Here is a 17,411-nt window from a genome sequence, read left to right on the forward strand (position 1 = left end):
AATATTTATTTAAAAGGTCTCCACCTTGTATACCATCTTAATTCTTCTCCTTGATTCCATCCCGTGCCATACGTGACTTCTGAGCCACAGAAAGGTGTCCCCAAAATATGTCACTCACATCATCCCTGACAATGTAACCAAGTTAATTAATGACTCCAAGGCTGCTCTGTTCTGGTTGCTTAATCATAACAGCCTTTGTCTTAAGCACGTCACTGGGAAGATGTAATCATTAAAGAAGTCCCAGCTGCAGAAGGTGCTTCTCATAAGGAAACTTCTAGGCCCGCTCAGAATTAATTTTGGCAGAGTAACACCTGTGATTTTGGAGAGCAGCTGGGAGTAAGTGATTCTCTTGCTAGGACACTGAGTGATGGGTGTTGCATACAGTGTTGGAGGGTAAGTTCAATGTGTTTGTAGCATAGGTTTGTATTTAGAAGGAACTAAGTGAACCTGCAGAATTTTATGTTTACAGATTGGTTACTGAGATGTTATTATAGAGCATTAAATTAGTAATTAAGTCGCTTTTAAAAAGTATTTAAATAGTGACAGGACAGGCAGTAAAATAGATACCACTGCAGAATTGTTCCTAGTTTGTTTAGGGTAGGCTCTAAAATAATGAATAAAGGAGGTGGGGTTAAATGAAGACAGATATTATATTGATTCAGAGTTCATTATTTTTAAAAATTCTGCTTTGCATTCATTGAAATTCATAAATCATTCTTTCATCCAAGACTGCCAGATATATACTCTAGAAATCCAACATATAAATAACTGCCTGCTGCTACATTGTTTTCTCCTTACTTCAGACTAGTTACTGCATTCAGAAATAAGCTTTACTGGCTACCTATAGTCACCCTTTGGCAGCCAAATTATGGATTTATTTTTTCCATTGTTACTGACATTGAGGAAATGAGGAGGCTTGACATTAGAACTTATGAAGTCTAGGACTCGTTTTCTGTACATGTTTTTTAGGAAGAACAAGCAGTGTCTTCAAGAAGGAAAAAGGGCAGGAGTTTGATTGTTGATATATAGGAACAATTTCTGGGTTTTTTTACATTTGATTTTATAAGACCAAATAGGATGTTGGTGAGATGCACTGGGCTGCAAACCCATCACTGTATTATGTGCTGTGAAGAGGTCAGTGATATCCAAAGCGGGATTAAATTTGGAACTAAGTTTGTTTCAAGCTGGATCCCATTCTAATTAGAAGAGGTCAGTAATGAAAAGATGTTTCCCTGCCATGTATGTCAGGATTGTAAATCATTGATAGCATTACAAGGGATTCATTTGGTTTTTAGGATGGGTGAACACTGGTGCTAGGGTCATCTGAAATACCCACTTCCACACACACGTTTTCTTTAGTAGAGGTAGGGTATACAAGCAGGGTATGGCATAAAGTTAGGAGTCACTCATCTTGAGTGATCCCAGCACAGATAATAAGGTACCAGTTCATAGGACACTGCCACCCTAACATGTGCATATTTTTATGTAGATACATATAGATTTGCAGCATGTTTTAAGAGTCTTGTATCTTCACTTTTGTAAACTCTTCAGCTACGCATTCATATATTTCTGGAATCTAGTCTTGATTTCCTTTACAGCATACAATACAACTTCCGAGAACTTTTGGTTTGCATCCAGTAGGTGCAGTAATAATAGATTATGTTGTTTATAAAAATGTTTGGTTCTTATGAAAAAATTTCCAGTGCCGACAAATTCTCCCACAACCCTTAGTAAGTTGTTCCAGTAATTCACTTTTCCCACAATGTTGAAAAATCACCCTCTATTTTTAGCTTGATTTTTCTTTATCATGTTTCAGCCTCCAGCCATTAAATCTTGTTATATCTTTGTTTGGTAGGTGGAAGAGCTCCTTATTTTCTGAAGGCATTTTCTGAAGGCAAATGTTCTTTGCGCAGTAATAGATAGTGATAAAATCATCTCTTAACTTTCTCTTTAATAAGCTAGGGATTTGAACATTGTTGTTGACCGGCTGTCAGGGCTCAGTTCAACATTTCAGAAGGTGTCCAAGCAGCACCAGAGAGAGATAGTCCAGTCTCCAGTTGAAATGCCACTTAGGAATTTCAAAGTCAGCTGCATAAAAATAGTATAAATGTATATATTTTTTAAAAATGTAAAAGTTGGAATTAAATTTGGATGCTTTGATAGACCCAAACTGATCCTTAATCAGAAATACAGTTCTTTTTCTTTCTGATTTGGTGATCTTTTTCAAAATGTTAAAATTCCTAAAGTATAAAAATTCTAGTTTAGATCTAAAGAATTCTGTGACTTTCAAGTCACTGTTTAACAATATTAAATAGGACCAAGAACTGGTCCCAAAGAACACTTTAAGGACATGTTCATTCAGTCATTATTCTTCATTTACAATTATACCTTGAGAACTATCAGCTAATTTTGATGTGTGTTTTGTTGATTTTATATTCTTTTAGTCTGCTAAAAAATATCAAATGCTGTTTTGGCCATTTTGTTCTTTTTGCTCAGAATCAAAATCATGCTTACAGATACAGTTCTCTGTTTCATCCTGTTCATCCTTTTTAACTCCTGGAAAAATATTAACTAGAGAGAGCCTGAACCAACTCTTATACAATAAATTTCCTGGACCAGCATAATTTAAAAAGTTGACTTTAGTAGGTGCTATCTGTCATCATTTTAGTTATTGTTGAAATGGGAAGTATTTCATCATCATAGGATAGGAATACTTTTGTCTGGCTTTCCCCTCATTTAGTGTTTTTCCCTTCTATTTGAATATTTGCTTTTTTGGTCCTGATTATTAAAACTTATACCATTCTTATCCGTTGATAAACTAGTACTGTTAGGGAACATATTTTTCTCAGTGTACTTAAAGATGGTTTTTCATTGCTTTTAATACTATAGGGCATTTATAGATGTGCTCTGGGATGCCGGGGGGCGGGGCTGGGGAAAGTAGGAGAATTAATTAGCACAGCTCCAAGAGCTCTGCTAATTAAAAGCCCCCGGACCATCACATGTATCAGCATTCTTGCACTGAAAAATAGTGGTGAGGTGCTTTGAACTAAAGCTTGTCGAATGAGCTTTGGCTTAAGCACCCCACCACCATTTTTTCAGCATGGGGATGCAGATACATGTGATTTGATTAATCGATTGGAGCAGCTTCCCTGCATGTGTGTAGGAGCCCATAGTTTTTGCTTTTATCCTTCTGTTACCAAATTTCTTACATTTCTAGTTTCTATTTTATATTCATCACAAGTAACTTCCTCTTTTTTTTTCATTGTGTGTGTGACTGGTTTGGACTTTATTTTGTTTGCACGTAGCAAACATGAAAAGATCATTCAAGCAACTGCTAACTTTTACTTCTCTGACAAGTTCTTATTGGAAGCTGGTTCTAATATAGAATTCCCCCATACAACATTCTTTTGAAATAGGGGATTGTCATCTATAATTTTAACGAGTAAATAAAGTAACTGAGAATTCCTGCTTTTAAAATCATTGACATTGCACTGAAGTAGAAGTGATTCACTGTATCTCCTTTCAAAATATTCCCATTTTTCCATCACCATAGAGATAAAAGTTCATGCCTATACTTACCTTTTGAACTGACTTCCTTTTCTTGCAATGACAATAGTACAAATACCTTGCTTTGTGAAGCCTGGGGATGAATTGGTTTAGGCAAAATAGTAGGAAATAATAGGAATAGTAATAATAGGAATACAGGGGATAATAATAGGAATATATGAAAAGGCAGCTTTAAAAATCCTCTCTCTTTTAATGAGATTTGTGCAAAAAATGTCCTTCACTGAAAATTACATTCCTTATCCTGGGCATTAGGCTTGCACCTAACCTGCACAAAATATCTGTGGGTTTTTAATTGATATTAACTACACAGGTGTGTATGGTTTTTTTCCCCCCCCATAAGTAAACAGGTAGGTTTTTTTCAGTGCATGGACAATAAGAATATAAGCAAATGGTGTACTTGAAGGAAGTCTAGTGCTACTTCTCTGAGTGCTAACCATCCTCTCCTAACTTTATTTTTGAGGTTGTCATATACTGTACATGTGTTATTGAATTCCATTTGGAAACCCAAATATTCAGGTTTTGGCTTTATTTAATTTCATCATAGATTAATGGGGATAATTAGGGCAGCAATTTCCCCCCACAAATACAGGCTGACATAAAAAGAAGTAGCTTGGATATCAGCCCCTTCATAGGAATTTGTAGAAATATACTTAGTTTTCCAAACTGTTTAAAGGACACAGTTGCATTTCAGACTTTTCCAGCTCAGTTGTGGCCACATTTTCTTCAGGCAAACCTGAAAAGTAATGTGACCAACACCTTGAACATTTGTTCAGAACTGTTCAAATCGATCAAATAATCGAGGGCTGTCCAGCTGGTAGTCCACAAGGGACTAGCATGTGGCCTTCAAGCTCCATTCTCATTGCTTTTGCTGCAGTGGTAGCTGGGGTCTCTGAGCTCCCCCTCCCTCTCTGGCTTCTGCTTTCTGCTCCTACTTCTGGGGGCAGGGTGGTGCAGCAGGAGCGGGCCAGGATGTCTGTGTTGCATGCGTGGTTGGGGAGGAAGAGGCTGAACTACTCGCATGGTATACTTGGCAGGGGGAGCTGGGCTGCCTATGCTGTGCATGTAAAGAGGGAGGGTACCAGCCTAATTACACTGGGTGTACAGCAAGGAAGGAAGATGTGCTGCCTGCACTGCACACAGGAAGGGGAGGGGGGGAACTTCCCATGCTGTGTACCTGGCCAGGATGGGGTGAAGGTGCCTGCATAGCAAGCAGCCTGAGCCTTGCATGACCCCCCCCCAACCATCAAGACATTAAACGACCCTGAAATAATAGATTCACTCAGCAAAGGGATTGTTGTCATGTTGCTACTTCTGGAGCATTTGTGAAGAATGCTGGGAAAATGTTCTGCAAAAGCCAGTGGTGGGAAGAGGGGGAGAAGAATCTTCCAACTCAAAGCAAGGATTCTGTCTCATACAACATGGCAGATCAATGCCCCCTTCATTGCTTAGTATTTTACCTATATGCCAGTTCTGTTAGTGATTGCACTCAAACATGCAATGCTAATACTTTCCTACTTCAACATGACATTGAAGCTCAAGGGTTGCATCCTTTAGACTAGTTGTTTTCAAGCTGTGTTCTGCAGACCCCTGAGGGTCCACAGTCTGTCGAAGGGGCCTGCGAAACATGACTATGATCAATCAAAAGTATATGAATACCCACACTTACAATCCAAAGGGGTCCGCACCCGTGTTTGAAATTCCAAAGGGTCTGTACCTCCACTGAAATTTTTTTAGGGGTCCACAAATGAAAAAAGGTTGAAAACCACTGCTTTAGAGTTCCTTTTTGCATCTTTAGCTTCTTGGCTCTCCAACTGTTGGATAAACACATTAGCTGGATGTTTCTGCTACAAGGAGTGGTCAAATAGTAATGTCACATTTCAGTAGCCATTATGCTTTCTCATTTGACTCCCATCCTCCCCCAGTTAAGCCTCCAAAAAGTCGTCCCCTTCCCCCCCCCCCTCACCTTAACCGTCGGAAAAGTTCCCCTCCACCCCAGCTGGCAGTTTATTCCATGCCATTCACAATCTCTGGAGAGCATCTTTGGACTTAGGTTTGCATTTCAGATGCCCCTTGTTTGCAACTGCATAGTAGTAATCTTTTATCTTAAATCTGAACACTTAAATTCAGGGAAACAAGAGCCTCCCATGTGGGACAAGGGTTTGTGCACTGCAGAGAAGCATTTGTGAATGCCAACAGGGGGGAAAAGGGGACCGTTGAGAAGAATTAATTTGTTCCGTGTCTGTGGTAAGGGAAAGGAAGTCTCGGTGATGTAGTAACCAAACTCTCTTTCTCTGGGGATGGGAAAAGCTGCAGCTACAACTGGGACCAAAGCGAGTCAAAGCCCCAAGATCTGTCTGAGATCTGAGAAGGCAATTACAGCCAGCTAATTGACATACTTTTGTAGATTCATATTTTTGTGAAAAATACCTGTCCTGCTATACCCTGATTGGAGATTGATCTGCCAGTCCTGAACAGACAGGAATTTAAGAAATTAAGGGCAAGAATCTGACTTCAGTCATAGTGTAAATGTGGAGTAACACCATTGATTTAAATAGAGTGACTGGAGTTGTAAATATGTAACATAGTACTTTCCGAGTGTGAAAGTACATAGATGCATATTTTGTGTAGTTCACTTTTGCCATTGAAAGAAATGTGCATATTGTATAGCAAGACTGTGTTTAAAGAAACCTAAATTCCATGTCTTTTCTCTTCTGTCTTTCAGGGTAGATCATCTTTATACATTTTTTGTTCAGTGGTCACCAGAAGTATATGGGAAAGATGCCAAAGAGCAAGGTTTTGTAGTGGTGGAAAAGGAGGAACTTGATATGATAGACAACTTCTTCAGTGAGCCAACAACTAAAAGTTGGGAGGTTAGATTTCTTTTGTCTTCTGAGTGGAGAACCATGAATATAATGGAGAATGTGAATCATCCATTGAGACTCAAAGTACCTGCCATTTTTCTAATATTTGTATAAACTTTTATTCATATAATTTTTGCTCCTTATATTAAAAAGTCCCAGGCTTCGTGGCTCTCCATTGCCACCATACACGTTATTCCATCTTTCCTTTTCTTTCCCATGTATTAGTATACATACTAATATCATACTGTTTCTAAGACAGATTGGCTTTTTGGGCACACATGCATGCGCATCCCCACCTATCTAGATATACTGAAAAAGCACTATGTATTTGGACAATGAGAACGTAAGGAAATAGGATATTAAAAGGATGTCCACATTCCTGTGTGTGCATGAAATTAAGAGTTCTGGAATATCAACTATGCTGAAGACATGTGGGCCGATCCGATCATAAGGTGTACAGATTGTTTTAAAATGGATTTGCAAAGCTTAAATCAGAATGTTGTTAGTCTGCAAACCCCCTGCCCCCCCCCCAAAAAAAAACCAAAACAAAATCTACTGCTAACTTTTATTTTAAGTATTCCCATCTGCAAAATCAGCTGCTATGTTCAAAAACTAGAGAGAGATGAAAAGTGAGAAATGGATCATCCTCTGTAAGTTCTGGGGATGTCTACATGTACGCTGACTGCTTTAGCAAGTACTAAATGACAACTCAGTAACTGCCGGTACTGCACCGTCCCGGAGCTGCATGGGTCACTTCTGACCCTTTTGTGCAGTAGCTCATTGCTACTGTGCAGTAGCAGTGGCATCACAGTTCATGGCCGTGCCAGCTGACTCTGTCACCTTAGCAATGAGCTACGTTGCCATAACTCATCACTACAGCGACATAGTGTGTAGATGTGCCCACTGTTAATTTTCACTTTGTAATCCCAGAGTTTAAATAGGAGTTTGCTTGACAGGTTTTGTAGTTCCCTTTTGGTGCAGTGTGAGCTGCAAACAGAAATGTTTGTCATGTTTGTCCTTGTGTAGGACTGGGGGCACAGATGCTCTTTACTATGTAATTTTATTAAGTTTCAGTGTAGTTCAGTTGGAGTGCATGGTATGCAAATAGAGCTGATGGGAAGGGGAAAGGCAAAGTATAGAAGGGGAAAAGTAACACATTGAAACTTATTATCGTTTTAACTTTAACATCTATTTTGAATGAGCTGTAGTGGTAATAAGGGAAGAGTTGGAAACAGTTTACAAAATTAATCTGTGCGAGTTTTATGTTTGAGATGTGTCTGCCAAGAACTTCCGTGACTAAAGCCCTAATATGGGCATGGCTGTCGGGGAAAGTATTCCTCTACTGGGGAAACAGAAAGTGAGATGGTAAGAGACGTATATAAGCAGTATTATCACATCCTGTCACAAACAGTAGCTGGCTATCTTACATAAAGGAAACAGCTTTGGTGTATTATTAAGCTTTGGCATTAGAGCAGAGAAGTTTGGTAGCTATCAGAATAAACTTTTAACAATGAGAGTACAACAAATGCCTTTGAACATTCAGATTCTTTACTGTGCCAGACCTGACCAGGAACCTTTTGTGCAGGTATGTTGGACTGTATCATTCAGGTAAAATGCTGGGTAAGCTTTGCACTAGTGAAAGAAAGTTGTTTTTTAATATGTATTTTAATAGGACATTCCTGAATTGTGTGCTTGATTCCACTCATTTATACAAACGACAGCACTTAAAATCTTTATTCTATTTCAAAAGATGGTGGTGGTGTTTTTAAGTGACTTTTTGCTGCATCAAATGACTGGTGAAACTGCTGATAATTCGCAGAATATTGTGCTCAACCCTTCACTGCTATTGTTTGTGTAGAGCACAATATTCAAATAGGAGGTTTCATTTGGTGAGGTGAATTAAGAGAGTTTGTCTTCATTGAGTCTTGTTTGTCTTCAATTTAAGTCTCCATGAGATCTTAAATTGTCCAGAACCTGATTCTTTCCCCTCTCTCCTGCCCTTTAGTAGGTAGGCATGAGGTTAACTTCCCTGTCTATATTTCTAATTAATATGGATTTTTTGTAGTGGGTTTTGAAGGAGCATACCTGTAGCTGCTTGCCTCTGAATTTGGTTACATATCATTTCATGTATCTTTTGTTCGATACTTCACTGTGATTTTTCTTTTGGAATCCTGAAATAACTGAAACCTTTGAAAGAATAGAGGAATGTTATTTGGCTGAAGTTCAAAAAGACTTATACACTTTAAAAATAAAAATGGGAAAAAATGAGGGTGGGAATCAAGGGCAGTTGTGGATCAGTGTTTCAGTAAGACCACAAGTAGTAATAGAACAGAGGAAAAAGCAGGAAATTTATACCCCTTAAAATGGATTAAAAAATACCAGACAAGATTCTGCACTGCAATGCAGCCACTTTTGAGTCGCACCATGGGGACAAAACTGCTGTAAAGTTGGCCATGAGAAAAATCATCCCAGCACAGAGAGATCCTCCAACGGCTTAGAATCCATCCATAGCGGCTTAGTGTATCCATAGGGCGTCCTGGTAATTTTTGGTTGCTCTGGCCACTGGCAGTTTCTGCAAGTTTGGAAACGTAAAAGGGAAGTGACAGTCCAGCACATAAAGCCACCATTGTGTATGTTCATGTCTGAGTTATACTGGGTACTCTTCAGCCAAATATAGGGGCTATTATCCCAGAATATGAAAACTGGAAAGATAACAGGTTTGTAGAAGGAGGGTAATTTAGCCTGTGTAACACCAGAGGCTCTGCAGTTGTTCTCTCCCAAGTGGTTCTTCTGTGTGGAGTTGTGGAGGGACAAGTCATAGTATTTTAATTCTAGTTAATGGAAAGATCTTATTCTAAATCTAAGGAGCCATTTATGCTAATGCACTTTGAGTGTTGTATCAGGCTCAGTTTAAAACTAACAGCAGCCTGATCCTCCTTCTAATTCTAAAGAATAATCTGGTCATTTTCAAATAAAATAGAGAATCTTTTTTAAGGCTCTTGAGAGGAATTTGTGAATTTCTGAAATTTGTGAAATGAGTGACAGCTTCATTACCAAAACAGCTGTTTTAAAGAAATTAAATGAGGAAGAATTAAGGATTAACTATTTGACTGTGCATCCAATTTCTTAGAGAGCTTGCATGTATTATGCAGGTTTTCAAAGCATTTGCTATGTTTCAAGTATTAGCTTAGATTTAATTTCTTTTTTGGTTCTCGTGTATGTTGCTTTTATTTCAGTTGTGTACATAAAAATGTCTGTTTCTTAGTAAATGAAGCATGAAAGGGTAGTTGCTGGCTTATTAATAACAGGAAATGAAACTTAGATGTGTTTATACTAGTGTTATTAGTGTAGCACCTGGGAAAAAAATCATTGCACTCAACTAATTGCAGGAATGAAAATGAAGAAGCTTCCATGTCCTTGGTTTTTAAAAATCACCTATTGCCATCTAATATGCTGTTCAAGCCAGGAGGATGTGGCATCCCCTGATCTTGGACAAAGCATGTGCGGGGTCTGTTCTGCAATCCAGTCTTGTTATTCAGGCAGAGGGATGACACTAACATAGCTACCTGGAAACATCAGGGTAAAGGGAAGTCCTGCCATGCATTTTAGGCAGCTCAGGTACACCATGTCAGTTAAGGATCTTTCTGCACTGGGGTGACTCTGTGTTGGTTGAATGTACCTGGTTTATAAGGTTACTTTGTTCCATATAGATTGTGGAGCCTGTGTCCTGACACGTTTATGATTAACTCTTCCCAGAGATAAGATTAACAAAGAACAGGAAATAGATGTCATATAACACTTGTGCCCTTTTATCTCAGATTATTACTGTGGAAGAAGCAAAACGTCGAAAGAGCACCTGCAGTTACTATGAGGAAGATGATGATGAGACTTTACCCATCCTAAAACATCACAGTGCACTCCTAGAGAATATGCACATAGAGCAGGTATAGTTCCTAATGGAATTTTGGTTTGTTCTCTTTTTTTCTAATCAGATTTTCCCTACTGACCCTCAAACTATTTAAATTTAGAATTCACACTGGCACAAGATACCAAATTTAAATGTGTATCCAAAATGGATAATCTATTTATCCTGGGTTCATTGTGAATACCTAGCTCCAGTGTCTAGATGGCAGGCAGTGCTTATTGCATGGTACTGCTTGCTGTTAATTGAAAATACACAGAGAAATATTATACAATTAAATGGTTTGCCATTTTTGTTTCCCCTCCTAGCTTGCCCGGCGCCTGCCAGCAAGAGTGCAGGGATATCCATGGCGGCTTGTATATAGCACGTTAGAGCATGGAACCAGCCTGAAAACATTGTACCGTAAATCATCATCACTTGACAGTCCAGTCCTCCTTGTCATCAAAGACATGGATAACCAGGTTAGGACTTGAGTGTGGCATGATTATTTTCAGATCTCATTGTCTGGGGGGACCGCATCATAGAAACTGCTCATCCTGACTGCGAGTAGGTAACCTCTTATCATTTACAGTTTGATCTTCTATAAGATTGGTGAAAGCTGCTGTTTTGCTAATTTAAGTCCTGCAAAATAAGAATCAAGATCTTTTTACTCCTATGTTTACTACTATTAAATTAGCACAGAATCCTTAAATCCAGACGAGTATAAGGTACTAACAGGGACAAAACCCTGACAGTTTTGTTCTTCAGGGAGACCACAGGTTTGTTGTCACAAGTATCTATTTAAGACATCAGAATTCAGTTACAAAATAGCAGACAGCTAGTAATGCATCCTTGGGTATTTCATGTAGTCATATTGGTCCCCCAATACTTCACAGTTATCTAGAGCAGTAGTGCCCAACTTCCAGCCTGTGGGTTGTACCATGGATCCTCCCCACAGATCTGGAAATTTGGCAGCTGGGGAGGCATGGCAGTTAATGCCGCCTCTGATCCCTCACTGCTAAATTTGCAAGTCTTGTGGCCAAATAACATAGCCCTGTGTACCAGACTGGGGTGACATGCGGGGCAAGGGCTAGCACGTTTGATCCAGCATGTGGAGGCTGGGGCCACACTACCAATCCAACCCACAGTCCAGAAAGTTTCACCACTGATCTGGAGCTACTTGGCTAAAGGATATTTATGGAAGACCCTGATACCTTATCAGCCAAGTTTTCTGCATTTTGGCCTTGGTTATTTGAAATATCAGCACAGTTTGTTTTTCAGAAACTATTGTGAAAGATGTCTCTTGATTTTTTTAAATTGTTGGAGTATAACCCACACATTGTATTTTGACAGATATTTGGAGCATATGCAACACATCCCTTCAGGTTCAGTGATCATTATTATGGCACAGGCGAAACTTTCTTGTACACTTTTAGTCCGAATTTCAAGGTAACTTACTGAGGAAGGAAATTAATTGCTTTGATCTCCACTTGTGAAACACTTGTAAAGTTTTGTCATGAGAATCTGTAGAAGCTATGATAAAAAATGTAACTCTTCATAAAAGCAGTAATTTGAATGTATGGAACCAGCTACTTGTGAATGCATATAATACCAAACACTCCATTAGCTGATATCAGACTGCAATTCTGTTGTTAATAGAACCTGAACGCATATCATCCATCCCCAGTGTGAGGGGAAGGGAGTTCATTGTGGAAAAAGATGTGTAATGAATAATCTGCTGGAGACTTAATCAGAGAAAGGGGTTGAGGGCAGGGAGTAGTCTAAAATTGTATGTACTACATAGACCACAGAAACTAGACAAATGGGGAAACAGAGAGACAGCTCCAAACTGAAAATGCAGTATTTTGTTCTAAATACTGAACATATTGCAAGATTCTCTCTCGAGAAGAAAGTAGTAGCACACAAATAAAATTTAGAGTGGGATTGTGCCTTTTCTTGTGGCAAGATATAAACCATACCTCTACTTCCCCTGACCTAGAATGATTCACAAGTCATTGTTTTCAGTTTATTAGCTTAGCAGAATCCTAACAATTTAATGTGTTCTGCTTGCTCAGATATTTAAGTGGAGTGGAGAAAATACCTACTTTATCAATGGAGACATGAGCTCTCTAGAACTTGGAGGAGGAGGGTAAGTGTGTGTATTTGGCTTTACAATTATAGCTGGCTACAGTTTGGGGGTGAAGGGATGCTGATCAGGGTTGACAATGGAAGATTTTTTTTTTTCTGATAATCTGCAAGCTTTTTACTGAAAGCCAACCTTTTTTTTTTTTTTTTTACTGATACATGTTTTACATAATGTACAAGTAACTCTTCTACCAGGCCGCAGTCAGAAGGGCTTGGTTGAAATTTAGGGGTTTAACATCAACTTTAGTTAAAAGAGTAAAAATGGATTCTCGACCGCATGCTGCACCATTCTGTACCTCCCGGCCTGCCTCCCGGTTTTACTCCTGCTGGCCCAGTTCTCCCTGCTGTGGCACAGACCCTTTAAGAAGCCTGACTATAACCCAGCAATAATACAGGCAGCCTCTGATGCCACAGCACATGGCTGAGAGATCACCCTCTACAGGGTTCTGTGCCTCTGCTTGGACACGAGGTAGCACTGCTGTGTGCTGTCTGCTAGGGCTCTACCAAGCTGTGGCTGCTTAGTGTTTTTACTGACAGCTAAAGTTTTTTTTTATGGACTTTACTGTCAGCCATTTTAACCCGATTTCTTGCTTACATTTGGAAACCCTGATATTGATAGAAGTACATATGTTTGGGAAACTCATTGGTCCAGTGACTTATTCTTTTGTTAAACAGCTGAGGACGGACCCTTAGCTGGCTGATTCTATGAACAGATTCATGTCAATTTTCATTGTCCCTCTAATCCTGAATTGGCATCCATGTTAGTCCTACATGAAAATATACATGGTGGGGGGTGGAATAGGGGCAGGGGAAGTTGTTTGGCACATGGAACTTAGATATGAGTTGTAATTCTAGGATCATTAAAGTTGATTACAAAGTTCCTATTGTTGTTGGGGTAGGGACAGGCAGAATAGTGGGAGATTGGGCAGGGATCAAAAAACAAAGGAGCAGATCAGGTAGACCAAGGGATTGGAGTGGCACTCACGGAGTGTTAATTTGTGGCATGCCTGCCCAAAAGGTTGGCTTCCACTCTAGAAAAGACGTAAGGTAATTTTTTTTAACCCCCCCCCCACTAAACCCTGGAATCCTACGCAAGAATAGTGAAGGGAATGGGTACATCTATACGAGACATTCACTGCACAGTTGACTAATTAGCTGCACATCTGTGTGCTCTTATTAGGCCAGAGTAAGCTAATTTACTTCCCGGGAGAAAAGTACTTGTAAATACTTGTAAAAAAATTCCACAGCAGTACATATGTAGATGCTGGCCAGGCTGGATGGAGCACGAGGGTGCTTCAGTGTGGAGGCTGCCTGCTGTCTAGCCCCACACTGAAGCACCCTCATGGCCCATTTAGCCCCTCTGCAGCATGACCCCTCCCCCTCTATGCTTCCTGCCAGCCGGGGCTGCCCCAACCTGGCTTAACGTGCTGCACATGAATAAACTCTGGTGTTCACTGTACCAGAGCTTATTGCTCCTTGACACACGTTCAAACAGCATGCTTGGGGATTAATAAACTCTGGAGTAATATGCTCTGGAGTTTATTCATGCACAGTAATTGCTCATGTAGATGCACCCAATGTGATTTCTGTTTGCAAAACTGTCAGTATTATTTTAATCTGTTCTTTGATAGGCTGGTTGCACAAGATATGAAATTAGTGAGAAGGGTATTCTGTGTTTCTAAGACAGCATGGTCTTACCTGTTGCAGATAAGTTTGAAACATAAACGGAAAACACCAAAACCTAATAAATCGCCCCCTCTCTCTTTTTTTAGTGGTCGATTTGGATTATGGCTAGATGCTGACTTATATCATGGGCGAAGCAACTCCTGCAGCACCTTCAATAATGACATCTTATCTAAGAAAGAAGATTTCATAATACAGGATGTGGAAGTATGGACATTTGAGTGAAATACTGACTGCCTTAGAGACTGGATTCTTTGAGTGCCCCTAGGATGCTGAAACTAGATCCTAAGTGCAGGCTGCCTCATGCTTACACGCTTTCTTTCTGAAACTGTATCAGAGCATGACTACATACAAGTAAAATCTGAGAGCCAGTTTTTAAGAGGCAGAAATGGACAGAACAATAAGAGGACCATTTTGTGTTATTCTTTTTACTCCCTTCCCTCCAGTACTCCTTCAGAGAAAGATGGTTATGAAGACATTCATAGTGTTTGAGTTGTTAAAACAGGTTTGTTTTTTTTATTTTCTGTAACTGTGAAAAATATGCTGTGGGAATATATATATATAGAGAGAGAGAGAAAGAGAGTACATTCCATGTGTATTTATGTTCAACATAAGTGCTAACCAAAAATAAAACGTTTCATTACCAAAATCTGCAGAATATTGTTTGCCATGAAAAAGATGGTCATCTAATCAAACAGATGTACACAGCACTTAAAGGGAACATACTTTTAAAAACATATTATTTATTGTTGTATAGTAGATTTTTTTGAAATGTATTAAGTATGGCTTTTTTTTTCTTTTAATGTTTAAAAAAATAGAATTTGATTTAAAAATACAGTTGAGGTAGGTTTCTTATGTGTTGGAAACATTAATTTGATTTCATAACATTAATTTCATATTTAATTTTTTTAATTTTGTAAATGAAGCTTTGTTTTTATTTTGCCCTAATTTAGGGTTTTTTTTGGCAGAAACACTTGAGTGCATAATTCTGATGTTCTCTAAGATGTGAGAGGTAGTTGTCAGTGCTCATTATTGAGTCTGCTACCATATTCCTATTAATTTTATATTTTGGAACTATACGGGGCAAGTTCCAACTTGGTGTTAACCCATCACAGTCCCATGTAAGTCAACAGAGTTCTGACAGTTTGCACTAACAGAAGATCTGCCCAGGTATAATTTTTACTCCTTATGATAGAAACGTGTATGGAACTGTGGGTGGTTCTTTTAAATCACTCAGTAGGGGCAGTACAAAAACTGGGTCACTTTCATGAATGCTGCCTTACAAATTGCTTAAAGAAAAACTTTTTTCCTACCTCCCCTTGAGGGGAAAAATGAATCTGAGGAAAGTGGGAAGGAATGCTCCTTTTTCAACAGGCCAGGTCATGCTGGTGTCTTACCTGTTTTCTCATAAATCATAAATGGTTTCCTTCCCAAAAAAGGCTTGACGCAACAGGATTTTGCAAGCAGCTAATTACTTCCTGTTTGGTTTTAATGAAATGACATTTACCAGTAAATAAGGACAAATATTTTTTTTCTTGTAGGCTGTTTCATTTATGAAAGGTGCAGCTGAGCTCTTATCAAGTTAGCGTTACAAGACGTCAGTAGATGGGAAACTAGGAAAGGGAGCAGAAAGAAAAAAGAATCTGCATTTTTATGCTATTGGACCACTTCTGCCTTATCACAAAAATACATCTGTGTTTAAACAAAGAACCCTAAGCCCACAATGGCAGAATGCTGGACTTGATAGAATGCTGTCCTGTTCTTAGAGTTAAAAGCAAAATATGACAAGGATGTGTTGTCTTCAATTAATCACATTTAAAAAAAAAAAAGATTTTAGAGATGGTGTTTTGCTTCCATGGTTTAAAAATTACAGTGTATTCTAGGACTATTAGTACAGCTTCATTTAGGTACTGCTTTTCCCTCCTTTTTTTAATAATGCAGAAGAAAAAAGGGAACTACTTAAATACCAAGTGGTTTTCTTTTATAAACATCAGCAATTCATAATTCTACACCAGATTCCATGTAGTTATGAATTAACGTTGTACAGCTGGAAGTCTGAAACACACTGCACGTAAGCTTTTAACACCGTTTTCTGCCACTTGGTCTAATAGCCATAAATAAGGTTCTAACTGATTTTGCTCTAAATTATACTGGAAGCTGCTAATAAAATACTGCTCTGAGAGGCACCAGGAATGTCTAATAAAGTTTGCTGTTGTTACCAGTGGCAAATCACTTACTAGTTACAAATGGGAAGTTTGACATTTTACATAATTTCGCTATTGTTACCTACAGTTTATTCCATTATATTATACTTGTCAGATCATATCTAAACGCTGTGTTCTATATTCAAAGCAGTGTTGTTCAATCAAAATTCTGTGGCCCTTTAAACTATGGATATTGAATATATGTAATGCAGTTCTATCACAATATTTTCAATAAAGGAATTTATGCATTCAGAGACTTCATTTTGAATGTTTAATTTATTCATCAACTTCAATACTTATACAAGTGAGGGAACATAAGAATTTTGTCTAAAGATACAGATAATGCAGTAAAAAACCATGGGATTGTGTACCCATATGTGGCTTTCAAGAACCCTTCAGATACAAATTTTATTTTCTTTTTAAGCTATCCATTTAAAACAAATTACTTTTCTTTTTTGATGGGAACATTCTCCAAAGTTGGTTTTGTGCCACTTTTGCCATATGCATTCCTAACTTGTGTGGAACTCAGCCAGTCTGGTACAGAGGATCTAGATCAGTAGAGGCCAATCTTTTTTGGTATGCATACCACAAACTGGCCCCACATCGTCCCTGGGTACCACTCTGATCCATTTTTTCTGTCCTATCTGCTGCTCTGCTTTCTGCTCCCTGCCCTATCTGCCTTGTATCACATGCTGCAGGTTGTCTTCCTACACCCCAGTCTAGACTTTGGAATCCAAACACATTAATGAAAAATTTAAAAATGTGTTTAGTTCCAAACTTTGAAACTAGTCTCCCTGTAAAAAGTCAAAATTAAAATGTGTCAGACCACTCTGAAACTACTGTCTCATATGAAGGGGTTTAGGTTGTAGCCGTGTTGGTCTAAGGATATAGGCAGACAAGGTTCCTTAGGTGAATTTGATATCTTTTATTAGACCAACCCAAATGGTTGGAGAATAGTTATTAAGCAAGCTTTCGGGTTCAAAAACCCTTCATCAGGCTAAGGAAGCTGCAGCAGTTGGTGTGTGCTCTTCCTGGATGGAATGAAAAGTA

The 17,411-nt window shown here is 38.8% G+C and overlaps 1 protein-coding gene across 5 annotated transcripts in view; it reads left to right on the forward strand.

Moving 5' to 3' along the window:
- The window catches only part of NCOA7 (nuclear receptor coactivator 7), a 155,505-nt gene extending 138,890 nt beyond the window's left edge, over positions 1-16,615 (forward strand). For 4 of the 5 annotated variants that reach the window (XM_014611046.3, XM_019479498.2, XM_059733519.1 and 1 more), the window contains exons 11-16: positions 6,290-6,437; positions 10,247-10,372; positions 10,659-10,811; positions 11,683-11,778; positions 12,405-12,478; positions 14,247-16,615. In XM_014611046.3, coding sequence (XP_014466532.1) covers positions 6,290-6,437; positions 10,247-10,372; positions 10,659-10,811; positions 11,683-11,778; positions 12,405-12,478; positions 14,247-14,382 — 733 coding nt within the window. In that variant the 3' untranslated portion in view covers positions 14,383-16,615. The other variant, XM_006266649.4, reaches the window with a different exon arrangement.
- Positions 16,616-17,411: the final 796 nt, after the last annotated feature.

The sequence above is a fragment of the Alligator mississippiensis genome, chromosome 1 (assembly GCF_030867095.1).
Source record: "Alligator mississippiensis isolate rAllMis1 chromosome 1, rAllMis1, whole genome shotgun sequence".
Classification (NCBI taxonomy): Eukaryota; Metazoa; Chordata; order Crocodylia; family Alligatoridae; genus Alligator; species Alligator mississippiensis.